This window comes from Salmo salar, chromosome ssa02 (assembly GCF_905237065.1).
Source record: "Salmo salar chromosome ssa02, Ssal_v3.1, whole genome shotgun sequence".
NCBI classification, from domain to species: Eukaryota; Metazoa; Chordata; class Actinopteri; order Salmoniformes; family Salmonidae; genus Salmo; species Salmo salar.
Genome location: NC_059443.1, coordinates 58,459,095 through 58,474,982, shown reverse-complemented (window position 1 = coordinate 58,474,982; position 15,888 = coordinate 58,459,095). Strand labels below are relative to the sequence as shown.

Genomic DNA, 15,888 nt, shown 5'->3' with positions numbered 1-15,888 from the left:
TTTTTAAACACCTCATACTTAGAGAAATAACACACACACACACACACACACACACACACACACACACACACGCTTCAGTGTGAAGGATATTAAAACAGGACAGTAGACTGTCTACTTTACATTCAGCTCGACTTGACGGAGGGCGTAGGCAAATAAACATTGGATAATAAAGTCATCTTCTTCTTCGATATGTTACCTACCACCCAGTCACCCTACTAACACTCCCTCCCCTTCTCTTTGGGACTGTCCCCGTCCCGCTAACTAACTAAATAAGTTACTCCTGACCCAGTCTCGACAACAATCACATTGGCAGGCCAAATAGATGAGACTATGCTTTGTCATTGAAGCCAGGGTGTCTGCAGTGCAGTCAAAGTGACCCCCCAAGATCTTTAGAGATGGACAGAGTAAGAAGGATTGGGGTACACCCTTTTTTTTAGCATTTCTGACGTATCAGTGAGACAAATCCTAATTGGTGGAGAAAAGGGAGGAGGGTGGAGGTTGTATTTCTGTCTCTGCACGCACACACACACCTCCCCCGTACTTACCCTTTGCCTGTCTTCCAGCAATTCCATTGTAATGTGAATATATCGCTTCAGAACACATTGATAAACATCATATTGAAGTAATATACAGTCAAATGAAAAGCTTTCGTAAAGGAATAACACATTTCAGAGGGGCTGATCAAATCTGTTGGATGTTTATGGAGTTTGAAAAAGAAGCAGTAAAGCGACTGTTGTTTCAGATCTATTGTTTTACAACCATCCAATATTCCACTCTTGCCAGCCAAAATCAAGTGGTAAAGGTGAGGTAAGCGTTTGTAAACGTGACAAACCATACGCTTCGGGACCTGTTACTCCTCTAGGCCACGGGTTCAACACCATCATAAGTACAACAACCTTGGATTTTTGGTTTCTGTTTTAGTACAACCCTAGATTTGAAATGGTTTGCTTCAGTATTGTTTTCGGTCCAACACTGAAATGAATGCTAGGGCATGGGAGACTGCTAAACATCATATTGGTGTTGGTAAAATGACATCAAAGTAATCAAAATTAGCCCTCAAAAGTATTCAAGGTTTACTTAACAGGCTTGATGGGATTCAGTGAAATGAAGTTACATGCACCCTTTACCTACCCTCAAAGACAACCCCTCGAAAGCCCTAACATTTCAGGCCTACTTGAGATGCAAGCCACCTGCGGGATTCGAGTCTGTGAGTATGTATGTGGGTGTGGGGTTTCCCTCCAGCCTCCGCAGGCCCATGGGATTAGTCCATTGGAGAGAGGTCTGCCCCCACGTTGCCTGATGAGACACTTAAGCCCTGGGAAACTCACACCACCCTCCTAGGGCCCTTTGGTGCTAAGGGGTAATCTGCCTTTCTAATGCCACCTACCCCCCTCAAAACCTGTTCACTACCCATTTCCCAGGAAAGGGAAGTGACTGTGAAAAGTAGGCTTTACTTTATTTAATCTTTTTATTGGGCAGCCTTAACTTTCTAATTTTGCTCAAAGCTTAAACACTGTTTAAAAAGGCTAACCCCAAGTTAGCTTTAACGTTTTTCTTGTCACCCATATATCCTGGTGAAATCCTCGACTGTGTTGTGGTCTGATTGTGGCTCTTCCCCAATAAACCACCGTGAGACTGATGACTGGAGGACTTGTAATGTGCTTGTGTCTCGACTCTCTATATGTTTCAACAAGATCCAGGATGTTTCAAAAGCCTGCCCTGAGATCCAGTCATGCACTCGTTGCTGCAGGATGGATCCATGGCGATATGTTATGCTATGTGGGTCCTTCCTCCCTTCAGCGGAGAGATGACCCCTAACCATGTTCAGCCCGTGCTCGTCCAGCCTTCAGCTTGCCGACTAAACACAAAGGTAGGATTTTCCACAGCGTCCTCAGTCACTCATCTCTCTATCCTTGTTTTATCTCTGGCAGAAGGTCTAAGAGGTTGATTAAAGATTGACACACAGGGTCCATCGGTACACGTAGAAGAAGATGTGAACTTGCTGCAGGTAATGCATCTAAATGCTGCAACTCCTAACAGCTCAAATCCTAACAGCAGCAACATCTTATGTTAAATCCTCAAGTTAAACACACATCCCAGTGTGCATAATCTGGGATGTTTCTTCTCTTATGAGAGAAAGTATGTCAAGTATGCCCGTCTCCTTGTCAAAGCCAGTCTTTCCCACCTACAGGAGAACTGAAGGAAGACATAACACTCAAGCCTGGACTCTGGACGAGCTGGGTTCCAAAAACAAATAACGCCCGGGCTCAGGAATCATCAACACGCACCCAAGAACAAGAGGAGAAACCCTCCAGAAGATGTGTGGCGTGTTCTAGTTTCAATTATTTCTTTGCATGAGACCCAGACAAGTGTCAAACAAACCAGGAGGAGAGAGGATGGAAAAAGGAGGAATGGAGCGGGTGGGGACACCCCCCCCACTACACAGAATTGTTAAGCATTGACACTCTAGAGAAGAGAAGGGATAGGGAGAGAAGGAGACAACAATGAGAGAGAACACAGACCGGGTGTGTGTGTGTGTGTGTGTGTGTGTGTGTGAGTGAGTGAGTGAGAGAGAGTGAGAGACACTCCTGGGTTAGCACAATGTGCACAGTGACTCTAGTTCTGAGATCTTAAAACAAACCTTCTCTGTGTGTCATGGTGACTGGGCAGAAATGGCATCAACTGTTATATTAGCTGATCCTTCATCGCATCCCCAGATCTTACTGTTGTATCCCCGCGCCACTGTTCGCCTGTTAGTGGGGGCTCCTGGTGCAACAATGCGGCCATCTCCAAGGTGATGCGGACTGGCGTTTACAAGGCAAACCTAGCTTGACTACGCCAACAAGCTTTGTCGCACATTCCCGTTCTCGCTGTACGGTAGCTAGCCTAGTTACCTCCCCTCTCTGGCATATCTTTTTCCCAGCAGAGAGAAAGAAGCAGGGTGGCCATTGAGAGAGGAAAGCCGGGCTTTGTAAAGGCTAAAGACCAAAGAGCCGAGTTAAACAAATTAAAGGGGATTGGGGGGGTAATGGTGAGGGAGGGCCCCATTGACACAGCATCACAGCTCCTCTTTTGCTATGTAAACCACTGAACTCCATCAAAGACTGGTACCAAGAGAGGGTGGTGCTGACTTACTACACTACAGACTGGCTCCTGGGAGTCCTTTGGAAGTGGTAGCAAGAAAGGCTTTTTGACTTACTACAGAGTCTGTCCTACAGCCTGGCTCTTGGAAGCCCCTTTCACAGAGTAAGGTACTGGGGATTGGATAGGGGGACCTATGTGGGACTGTTTTCTATAGCAGAGAGTAGTAGATGTGATAGAGCCAATCCCCACGCCATTGTGTGGTGTTTCGGTGCCATCAATGTCGTTGTCTCTGGTCAATTAAGCAGCATCGAGTCGGCTTCCGGTGGGCACAGCAATGATATCGCTGAATGGACAACGATGGATGGAGCTACTCCGGGAGAACCCAGCTTTAGAGGGTTCTGATAGGAGCTCTTTAACACGATCTTTAACCATCATGAATGACTTACCTGGAGAGTAAAGATTATAGGACCGAGACGCAATATAACACATAACTGAGTGCATTTAGAGTTTGGGTCTGGCTTTCCCATTACTTAAGGTCTATGCTTCCTTTACTAGGCCATTCACAGCACACTGAACTACTGAGAGCTGCAGAAAGAGAAAAAGGAGATGGGACCGATGCTTGTAAATCTGGATGAGAGACAGACTTATTACAGTTGGGTTAGGAACACAGAGCAGATCAAATGAGAAGGAAGATGGGCTCACCGCAGGAAGCCGACTTGGTCTCCACCAGCTTAACCCTTCGTGTCTCATTGCGGATCTGGTCATCCGTCTTGTCCACCAGGTGGGTGAGGTCATCGATGATTTCTAAGAGGGAAAGAGAGAAGTGACAAAGTTAGTTGGAACGATGCTTCAGTTCAATATCAGTTAAAGTACATCTCAAAGACCACAAAAGGAACACCTATGTGAGAATGCTATTCATTGACTACAGCGCAGCGTTTAACACCATAGTGCCCTCAAAGCTCATCACTAAGCTAAGGATCCTGGGACTAAACACCTCCCTCTGCAACTGGATCCTGCACTTCCTGATGGGCCGCCCCCAGGTAGTGAGGGTAGGTAGCAACACATCTGCTACGCTGATCCTCAACACTGGAGCCCCCCAGGGGTGCGTGCTCAGTCCCCTCCTGTACTCCCTGTTCACCCACGACTACATGGCCATGCACGACTCCAACACCATCATTAAGTTTGCAGACGACACAACAGTGGTAGGCCTGATCACCGACAACGACGAGACAGGCTATAGAGAGGAGGTCAGAGACCTGGCCGGGTGGTGCCAGAATAACAACCTATCCCTCAACGTAGCCAAGACTAAGGAGATGATTGTGGACTACAGGAAAAGAAGGACTGAGCGCGCCCCCATTCTCATCGACAGGGCTGTAGTGGAGCAGGTTGAGAGCTTCAAGTTCCTTGGTGTCCACATCACCAACAAACTAGAATGGTCCAAACACACCAAGAATGTCATGAAGAGGGCACGACAAAGCCTATTCCCCCTCAGGAAACTAAAAAGATTTGGCATGGGTCCTGAGATCCTCAAAAGGTTCTACAGCTGCAACATCGAGAGCATCCTGACTGGTTGCATCACTGCCTGGTACAGCAATTGCTGTCTAAGTTCTACACCTGTTGTATTCGGCGCACGTGACAAATAAACTTTAGATTTTATTTGAAGAATTTAAAAAAGTATTATTCTTTTCAGATTTAAGAGACCTCCAACAGTCCTGTGCTCTCGGCACTCGCTAATAAAAATCACCCTTTATAGAAACGGTACGGACTTGGAAGGAATCAGAGCCTATACAGGGACTGTCGGCAGCCTCAAACAGCCCTCGAGACAAAAGACAAGAGTGGTGGGGTGGGGGGGAATGTGTGAAAGCACTCTTCTCCCTTTCAAAATCGTTCAGTACTTCCTGAATCAATGCTGGCTTTAATCAGTGACTCTACTGTGATTTAACGGCTGCTCGTGGAACAGACGCCGGCCGGGCGCTGCTGCAATACAGTAGGACTTCCTGTCTTGAAGGCCGTCCAGCTGGAGGCCTGTAATTCATAACGACGAGTTGCTGTGGTGACACGACAGCCACAGTAGTCCACAACTGCTGGAGACCACCCGAGACCACGACTTAGGTCACTGCCATCCAACACTACAGCTCAGCAAAATCCCAGCAGGCAAAAGTGGTTGACATGATGTCCATAATGAATGTAAAACTGGTCATTTAAAAAAAAAAAAAGTAATTTCAACCAGTTTTTCTCCCTGGGAAATATTAAATCTCTTCACTCGCTGCAAGAGCCTTTTTTTATGACATTGAGTAAACTGTGTTTCATCGGCGAGAGCCTTTGAAAATGCTTCAACTGCTGTACTTGCTATTCAACTCATAGGCGGAGTAAAACAATTACTCAACAACGAAACACAAACATGAAGAAATATCTGAAGAAATATGAGCGAAAAAGTGTCAAAACAGCATGGCTCATTGCTCAAGTTCTACATGAAATGATTTACTGCTAAACAGAATACGGGATACGTCTGTAGATCGAGCTGTGTGGCACTGGCTCGTCGTTTGTTCAATTCAAGCCTCGATGATAGGTCCTCTCCAGTCTCCAGCAAACCTTTGACAGAATAAAAAATACTGGGGGCACAAACAGTGACGTGTTGTGGACTTTACTTTTTTTTTTTAAACAAACTGAGGCTGTGGAGAAAAAGACCAACTGAACGGACAGAAACTCTGTTCACATATTACCCATTTTGTCAAGTTGGAGTTTTTTCAGGAAAGGAAAGCAAGTCTTTCACCTACAGGCCTCCTTTGGCTGCCAACTCAAACAAGCAGCTTTCTTATTTCCAGGAAACTACCTGTTTTCTGATGTCTGAGACAGACATACATGGCTAAGAGAGGGTTTTCTGGCAAGTTACAAAATTACTCCAATACAATTTGCATCCGTCCTGTGTAACATCAACTAGGCTAAATTATGAAATTCCCACGAGTGAGTTCTCAAGGTCATAATCAGACTATTCTTATCTCTAGGTAAGTTGTCTTTCCTAGTTCGAGACGCCCCTTTGCCAGTGAGAAAACATGCTTCGGTAAGTGGAGTCATCAGTGGATGACAAGGGAACCTGCTTTCGGCCCAACTCAGATAATTAAGTTGGGGATAATTTGGGTGAGGCGGGTCAGGCAGCGTCAGTTTTAAAGGGGCCAAGTGCGGAGGCGAGAGGAAAGGGGTGATGGAGAGACGTGAGAGGGCCATGTGTAAAACATCTCCTGGGACATCCACCTCATCCTAGCATGAGGCAACAATTTATGAGCGGCGAAAAAGAGAGAAAGACACCAACTACCCCTTGAGATAGGTACACAAAAAAAAAAAAAAAGAACCAACTCGCTTTCCCTCTTCGCATGCCGCGCTCCAGAGATATAATTCCCAATTTCCTAATGTAGCACGTTGCTCCGATACATGACAGCTGCTCTCCCTGGCTAGGACCAGGCCTATCAGCAACACCACAATGCATGGCCTGTTCCAAAACGAAGGCTGTTTATTTTAAATGCTATTACACTGGATAAACCTCCAAACCCACAGTGTGGGAGAGAGCACAGAGTCATAGGCTCATACTCACATAGTGATGTCATTCGCCCTGCTTGCAGTTTCCGGTGTACTGTTTGTGACAGCTTGCGCACCCCCCCCCTTTCACATTGGTAAGTAGAGGAAGCCATCTTTCTTTGGAATGTGTGCTGAGGTCTGCAATCAGGTCTGCTGGTCAAACAGAGCCTTTGTCAATGTCAGTGATGAGGCTCTCTTCAGAATACAGCCCAAGGTCAAGGCGAGGCATTATTACCAAGAGTCTGGTTAGACAGTATCTCACTTTGAGAATTCAGGAGTAACACCTCAGAGACAGAAAACACACAGTCACACATTCTCACACAGAAGCTTCTTCATTTAAATGAGGAAAAAGTTGGCGGGACACAGCTGTTCGTGTCTAGTTTACTATTCAGTGCACAGCACATCAACAAGTTTAATGAATGGATTTCTCCACCCACACATCCCCACAGACATAAACCAATGTGAAAGCCCAATCTAAAACAGCAATCTAAAGTTGACGAAAAAACTCCAAGCAAAGACTTTAAAAAATGCAGATAAATGGGCAACGAGCCATTGATATTCCACCTTTTTTAAATGAAGGGACAAGTGATTGCAAGTCAGAGGAAGAGTACATTGGTAAAAACAAACAAGAATAGTTTCCTTCACAATTAAGACAACTTCGGTGTTCTTCCTTCCCTGAGGAAAGAGACATGAATCTATCAGCGTCATAATATACACTGAAGAAACTAACTACACTTTTCTTAATTAATCTACGCAAAGATATTTATGTCCTTGCTCCAACATTCCCCAAGAAAATGTAGGGGGCAATTAGCAAGTTCTTAATGGATACCGACTGTTTCCATTGTCACCTCATTTGTTTAACTAGAAACACAATTAAAAACTCCAGGCGCAGTCGCTTGAGGGAAAGACCGGGTGGGTGGGTGGTTGGTTGGCAGCCAAAAGACAGAGACAGCAGTGCTGTTGAGATTACACAGATGTGTCAACTGACAGGCCAAGTTCACAGCTCTGGAAAGAAGAAAAAAGAAGAGACTTTCCTTCCCAAACAGCAAAATAAACAGCGCAATCCTGTCTCTTCCAGAAGGGTACACGCCATTGTCACCTTGCTTTCCTCTCTTTCTGTAGCTCTTTCTCTCTCAACTATATGCAAAGAAGGGAAAGCACCCCCGCATGAGTTTGTTTTTGTTTTCAGGTTGCATTATCTTCCTAGTCTTCTCTGTCTTTGTCCTGTGTGCAGTACAGGTTGCCGAGGAGGAAAGGTGTAGGCATGCCCACAAGTGATGTCATTTGACACAGCAATTCCCCAACCACACTGGTGCACTGTAGGACGACGGTCACATTCTTCTAAGGAAACATGACGCCGCCGAAGACTCAGACACAGATGTTGTTCTGTGATGACGTCACCCACATCTTTACTTTCTCCTCTGCGGCCGACTACACTGCGCCCTCTCAGAGTCCCATCATTTCCCGTCCAAGACAATTACACTGCTTCTCTAAACAATGTTTCTGATTGCCTTTAGATCCAATGCCAGCTTCCTGTCTCAAGACACAATAGTTAACAGGTTCATGTCCATCCCTGTTGGATGTCATCTGGATGGAGAGACTGAGAGACTTCCTCTCCTCTGCACATAGGGAACAGTGAGTTCTAGGATGAACGCCTTAGTTTCAGTATTGGACGGCCAATTGTTTTGGGAGACCAAAGAAGCAGAAATCCCTTTGAGGAATAGTGAGGAATAGTGTTTGTCAAGGGGCAGGAAGTGCAACTGAGTGAAGCAATGGTTCAGGTACTGGGGTCTGTCAATGCAGCGTCCTGGGAGGGATTTCCCAGTCTCATCCCCCACAGGATGTGGTGTTGGGCCACAGGCCAATAGGCATCCAGTACCACCAACAGGAGCTGTCACGGCAGAGTCTGTAGAAGAGGCAAAGCAGCACTCCTAGGCCCCGAGTGTGTGTGTATCTCTGTCTGTCTCTCTCACCCCCCCTGACCATGTCTCTTGTAGGCTATTACAACAGGGCTCAGATAACTAACATCAGCCCTACACAAAACAATGGGCAATGTCGCTCTTCGAGATAAATGAGAGGGGACTTACTCCCTCCCCAACCTCCTTCATATCCCTCCAAACACCCAAGTTGCTGACTCATTTGTACTGGATTTGCTGTTGCGGCTTTGGGGCACCATTCTAAACAGTGACACCCCACTGGCTCCAGGACACGCTGTATTAACTGTGTGTGTTATTGTAGGATGCCTTCCTAATCCGATGGCCTGGGCACAGAGAGAAAGAGAGGGAGAGCGCGCTGCTTGTTTTTCAAACACAAACCGACTCGGCATGCACTCATTTCGTTGCACTTACCCAAGTGATTTCTCCTGAGGATATGACAGGCAGAGAGCTCCACTTTACACTCTGAATCCTGGGCCCCTGTAGCTAGTTACCCACCACAACTGTTACCAATTGGCCACAATGTAGAGAGGAGAGGCCCCTGGTTGCCAAGCAAAACACAACACTCTGTCGTTACTGGAACTTCACTTGGCGCACATCGTGTACGCAGCACTCCGCTTGGATGATATATTGTAGTGTCGGGCAATTACATTATTTACAAGAATTTGCGCCTTTCCGTCAAAGTTTTCATCCTCTATTTCTTCTTAGACTTTTCCCCCCGCCTCGATGCGCATTGTAAACAAACGCACCCGAGTGGCTGCTGAGTGAGGATTAGTAAGGGCTGCACTTACAGCTCTGAGCTTTCTGACAGCGAAACCCGGAGAGAGCAACGCTGAGCTGGAGGAAAAAAAAAGAACTAAAACGAGCCATTTCGGTCTCAATAAGAAGGACTTGGGTAAAGAAACAGTGCAGAAAATGTTTTGGCCAATCTGACATGTGGGAAGTAGAAGAAATAAACAACGCCACGTTCTTCTCCTAACAACCATCTAGCGCAGCTAGTAAAAAAAAGAGCTGTCCGTTTATTTGTTCATAATGGCGTGTCTGTTGAGGTTTACAAGAGTACTTGCTGATGGGAAGTTAATGCCTTGATTTCTGAAGTGGATCCAAAACCAACAACATGCCCCAAGACATGTTTATTCAGGATGAAAAAATGTGACCACAAAAATAACAAAATCAACAATAATAAAAATAAACATTACATTTGGCCTGTTAGCGTTGCTTGTCCAATGAATCTGATTTATACAAGGTTTGTAAAGCCTCTAAGGCTCTTAGAAGCTGAATTGTATGTGTAGAACGGACTGCTTACGTGAGGGGATCAATAGGCCTCTACCAAGGCATTGACAAATGGCACCTTAGGCCACCATAAAATAGCCTTGCCATGAGGTCGAAGATGTGGGTGAGTCTGTGTCTCTCTTCCTCCTGTGTGTGTCAGTCATTATCTCTAAGCAATAACACACTCGCCAGGAGCTTTTTGGAGCTGAAGCACCTCCATGCGTTTCCTCCCAGCATCTGGTCTTCTGAAGTGCCTCAGCACATGTGCATAGATTAGTCTCACCACAGGGTTGGAATTGCCCCTGCCTCCATGAATCCACAGCCCTTCACCGAGCACGACGGGGTCCAGTACCATTTACCCCTATTTATCCCAAATATTTGCCATCAGTCGTCACACGGACACCCAACATTGAGGTCAGGTTGACGGATGACTCTGTTTGAGGTGGAACCTCCAGAAAGAATGCACTTGAAAGAGAAGCCATAGACATCCACCACCACTGAGTCTTTCACTTTCACGAGTACAGTCCTATCCCGTCGCTGTGCCCTTGCTTTGACGAAACACAGTTGATTTGGGTCCGACAGGAAGTCAGGTTGAATTACAGCAGTAGTTCTCAAACCTCTCCTCAGGGTCCCTCAGACGTGTCACAATTTTGCTGTAGCCCTGAATTAGCTCACCTGACTCACTTAGTCAAGGGCTTGATGAATAGTCAACAAGTTGAATCAGGTGTTCTAGTTCTGGAATAGATGAAATACATGGAACGGCTGGGGGTCCCCGAGGAGAGGTTTGAGAACCACTGGATTAGGGAGTCCAGCTCAGACCAGTAAATAGGACTGCTTGGTTTAACCACATTGTAGAAGGACAAGGTGAGGTGCTTATGACCACTTGGAAAGACTGCGTCTGTCACGTTGTACGATCATGTTATTCTGCTGGGGTTCTCTGGGGGGGGTGAATCCGTCAAATAACTCGCTTTCCAATTGAAACGTGCAAATCCAAACCATTTGGAGAGTGTAAATGCATTGAGAATTTCTTCAGGTAAACGTCAACCCTCTCGTGCCGAACGTCGATGTTCTGGGAAATCATCTCAGGGGACCAAAAAATGAAAATTATGCCTCTTTAAAAGAGCAGAAACCCAAAGCTCAGGTCAGGCACACCACGGAACGTGGTATACTGGTCCGTTGCCAGGTTCTCAGAACCAAACCTAGGTCTTTCATACCAACCAGGCCACAGCCATTCAGGATATTGCTTCAGAGGGTTGCCAGATTCCAGATTCATCCAGCAGCTTCCGATCATGGCCAGGTGCCACTGAACAATGAGAGTGTGATGAGCATGAGAGTGCCGGCAGAAGAACGGCCCAGAAGCACGGGACTCAGGGCAGGGGAACCATCATGGGCACGGACCCACAAATCACACTTCCTTACCAAGACCTTGGAGGAGGTGGTAACACATTGAAATGGGGGAACATTTCACTTGTTTCTCCACTGGCTCAGTTTAGAGTCTGGTGGTAGCAACACCAGGGTTGTGGGTTTCCGCAAGGGCCACATCAACTAAAAATTGGTTGACAGTTCTGTAAATCGTTTTGCATACAAGTGCCGGCTAAACGACCATGCTATTATCATTATTAGGGAAAAGAGGAACAGTACAACAGGAAACACAATCTCTGGACCGATTTCAGAGGGCACAGACGCAGTAAGCATTAGGTCCTTTCCAGGATCTAGCATCGTCTCGCTGGCCTGGCACAGCAGTACTGTAAAAACACCCTGTAGGTATTGTCAATGTGAGCGTGCTGTGTAAACACCACCCGCAGAGACTATGTTTCTCACCAACAAAACAAATCTGGACTAAGTTATACTGCACCCCTGTGGTGCTGAGCTGAGCTTCCCGGCAGTACACGGAGTGTGTCTGAATGACTGCTAAGAGTTATAGTGGGACTTTGATGTGCAGCCAGGGCCAGTTTAACACACACACACACACACATATTCGGCCAGGACCCTTGTCTGGGTCCAGAGTGAAGATTCACCATCCATAATAACGCCAAGTCCCTCACTGTCCATTGACAGTGGAGAAGGAGTACAGAGGAAAGATATGTCTCAAACAGGAAACTATAATGGAGACATTTTATTATGGAAAACTGATTCCACCGCCAGCTGTTGTTTAGCCACTCAGAGTACAGGAATGTGTAACAAGAGACAGTTTTGGTACTGAGTATTAAAAAAGTATCACGATAATTTGACAAATCTGAGACTGACTCATGTGAAGAGAGACTTAAGTCAGTGGCATCTATGAGCTGAGTAAGAAATTAGGGGGCAAAGGGGCAAGGCCAACAGGATGTACTTCCTAGCGGGCCAATCTGGTTGAAAAGACGTCACTGTAACCAGTTTACAACCAGAATCCAGCGTCTTTTTGCATGCTGGGTTGCCTTTAGCATGACTGCCCTTTAGAATGGTTCCTTACATGTCACAGGGCTCCAAGTTCCAGTAAGTTACCACAGTGCATCTGAAATCTGCTGCTGATCTTTGCTGTGAACTGGGTTCAAAGTTTTAATTGGATCAGAAGAACTCCGTAACACCTCTGATAGGGGTGATATCATTGGCTTGTAAAAATTCCATAGCACTTCATAGAAAGACTAAAATAACAGCAAGTAGGTGAAATAATGAAGTCACCTTCAAACATACACAACATGTTATTTTCCCTTCTGAAAGTTTCCCTGAAGCTGTTTTTATTTATAACTGTATGTTACTTTAATTTATGATACCATTATAAACTGAGGATTATAAACTGAGGATTGAGAGAGAGAGAGAGAGAGAGAGAGAGAGAGAGAGAGAGAGAGAGAGAGAGAGAGAGAGAGAGAGTATGTGAGACAGACAGACAGACAGACAGACAGACAGACAGACAGACAGACAGACAGACAGACAGACAGACAGACAGACAGACAGACAGACAGACAGACAGACAGACAGACAGACAGACAGACAGACAGACAGACAGACAGACAGACAGACAGACAGACAGACAGACAGACAGACAGACAGAGCATGAGAGGTGGGGATACTATTGTGGTAAAAGTCCCTCTATTAAAATGTTTAAAACCCACAAACTTGTGCTGTTGTAGCTCACGCCAGAATAAATGTTTAGGCACAGTGTTCCTGAAAAAACATCCATAAAGGAAAAATAACCCCCCCCACACCCCCAATGTAGCTTCTGGACACCAAAGAAGGTATTTCAGCACCAAAACACACACCAAAACATGCTGCAAGCGTGCACACGCACATACAGACAGGCACACACACACGATCATGTACTGAACATACACAAGTGCAACCTATCTAAATGCCATCATAACGTACATAGGAAAACTAAGTGAAAAGAAGAGGGGTTTAGAGGAATATTATGTCTCAATCGTCTCCACAGCTGCGAGTGCAGATGCTGTATAATTACAGAAAGCCCTCACCGCTGATGAGGAACATGAGTAGGTGGTGATCGCTTACAGACAGGGAAACCTCCTCTGAGGTACAAAACAAATTAACAAACCTTAATTGATATTTTACGACTTTCCCTCCTCCCAAAACCTCCCCTCAAATCCACAACCCAGTCCTCGGCAAAACCTCCCATTTCATCATCAGAACAGTCTCAGCTGTCGTCTCCTCTACTGCCCACTGGTGGCGAGGTAGCTGAATTACAGCGCACTGTACCGCACAGGGCAGTAGCCAACCAGCACACTGACCAGACAGTCAGTATCCTCCTCATGACCTTGTTGTTGTGTTCAAGACACCTCTGTATAGATAACCATATGGTTATGTTGTGACTGAAAGGTCAAAAAGGTAGTATGTACAAGGCTGATGTTCCTTCATATATGGCCTTGGCTGGCAGAGAGCCATAGAAACAGAAGCTGCCATAGGGAGGGAGCGGTAAGATGAAACCCCAGCATGCCCTGTGATGTCGAGATCTGTATCGGTCTGGACTCTGTCCTCCAGCCGGTATCAGCTCCCATCCACACGCCACTCAGTGCACGAACCCTCTAGGAAGACTATTTTAGATCGTTCACCTTGTGTCTACTCTACTTCACCCTGACAACAGAACACAGACAGGTAGGTACAGTAACACAGTAGGTTTCCTTTGCTCTTCCACAACATTTCACTCTGTCTTTTAACACAAACACTTTGCTGTCGTGGATGCTAGCACAATATACACTGAGTGTATGAAAACATTAGGAACACCTTCCTAATATTGAGTCGCACCGCATTTTGCCCTCAGAACAGCGTCGATTCGTCGTGGCATGGACTCTACAATGTGTCGAAAGCGTTCTACAGGGGATGCTGGCCCATGTTGACTCCAACGCTTCCCACAGTTGTGTCAAGTTGGCTGGATGTCCTTTGGGTGGTGGACCATTCTTGATACAAACCCAGCAGCGTTGCAGTTCTTGACACAAACCAGTGCGCCTGGCAGCGACTGCCATACCCCATTCAAAGGCACTTAAATCTTTTGTCTTGCCCGTTCAACCTCTGAATGGCACACACACACAATCCATGTCTCAATTGTCTCAAGGCTTAAAAATCCTTCTTTAACCTGCCTCCTCCCCTTCATCTACACTGATTGAAGTGGTTTTAACAGGTGACATCAATAAGGGATTATAGCTTTCACCTGGATTCACCTGGTCAGTCTATGTCATGGAGAGAGCAGATTTTCCTAATATTTTGTACACTCAGTGTATTATTCCTGTTTACATTGTGGGAATTCTTCCTTTTTTCACGACGCAGGCCTCCATAAAAAAATATTTTTACACAGTCTGGTTGGAAAACGGAACAGCAGCGACCGAGAATCAAATGGCAACAGTATTAACCCAAAACCATAACAGATGAGAAGAATAAGACGCTAGCCTAGATCAAAAGGACTTGGTTGTTCATCCGAGCGTAGGCGATCTGAGAGACACAACACAGAGAGCGAACCTCAACGTTTAACAAAACGAGGCTAAAAAGAGCTCATTTGTGAGGCCAAACTGCTTTTGAAGCTCACCGTACTATTACAGGGAGGGAGCCGTGAAGATGACTTTAATCAAACCCTCCACTCCATGTGTTTATCTTGTGGATTTCACACATAGGACAATAGATCAAATAGAGTGGACAGAAACAGGATTCCCTCTTTTGAAGCATTTCAAAAGCCTTATCTTGGAAACAAAGTCAGATAGGCGATACTCATCCGCCGCGGTTTCAAATAATCATATGATTAAAGCCTCTGAACTGCTCTTTCAGTCTTTGATTGTGATTGGTTGCGAGTCTCTGCGAAGACTTGAGGGTTACACGATAGCCATATGATGGCGTTAACTCAGATGAGTAATCTTCACGGATGATGTCAGACACTGGTGGCAAAGGACTGGAACAGAAGACGGGACTCACACGACTATAATGTTCCAGGATTACAGTATGGCAATATGAGATGGATTTCAATTCATGCAATATCTAATACATACATTACTTCATGGAAGCAAATCACACTTGCCTCCCAAAGTGTACGATAGGACCAACTTAAAAATCAAACGTAATAAGTAGGCTACAACTTGGCAATGACACTCCCCTGACCTTTATTGACAATTAGACAAATGCGCTTAGTAAGATGTCTTTACAGATGAATAAACAATTCCACCATCCCCACCAATTCCACTATGAAACATGTGTGCGGCGCATTTTCAACAGTCTAAAGAGGCATGCGCTCCCATCACCGAGAGACTGAACAAGCCCCCCCCCCCCATCACATCCTCCACGTTTTCACTTATGGAACGACGCCCTTCAAAAGCTCACCAAAGACTTGAGACGCTAATGAAGCATTACCTAATTCAAACATGAAGTCTCCCTCTCTTTCCCTTGCTCCGTCTCCCCGTTCCTCTGCATCAGCTGTGATGAATGACTTCTAATGAGGCCCTGCTGTGTGGTTCAACTGGCTGCTTCTTCCAAAGCACCCCCCCCCCATCTCTCTCACACCCACTCCTCCTCTCCATGGATGAAATCATTGGAAAATGACCTGTCTCTAGGC

General features: G+C 45.8%; 1 protein-coding gene across 1 annotated transcript in view; it reads right to left on the bottom strand.

Annotated features, from left to right (window-relative positions):
- LOC106587090 (syntaxin-8) overlaps nucleotides 1–15,888 on the bottom strand; it is a 43,370-nt gene that overhangs the window by 3,847 nt on the left and 23,635 nt on the right. The window contains exon 7 of the mRNA XM_014175048.2: nucleotides 3,787–3,888. Coding sequence (XP_014030523.1) covers nucleotides 3,787–3,888 — 102 coding nt within the window. The remainder of the gene's footprint in view (nucleotides 1–3,786; nucleotides 3,889–15,888) is intronic.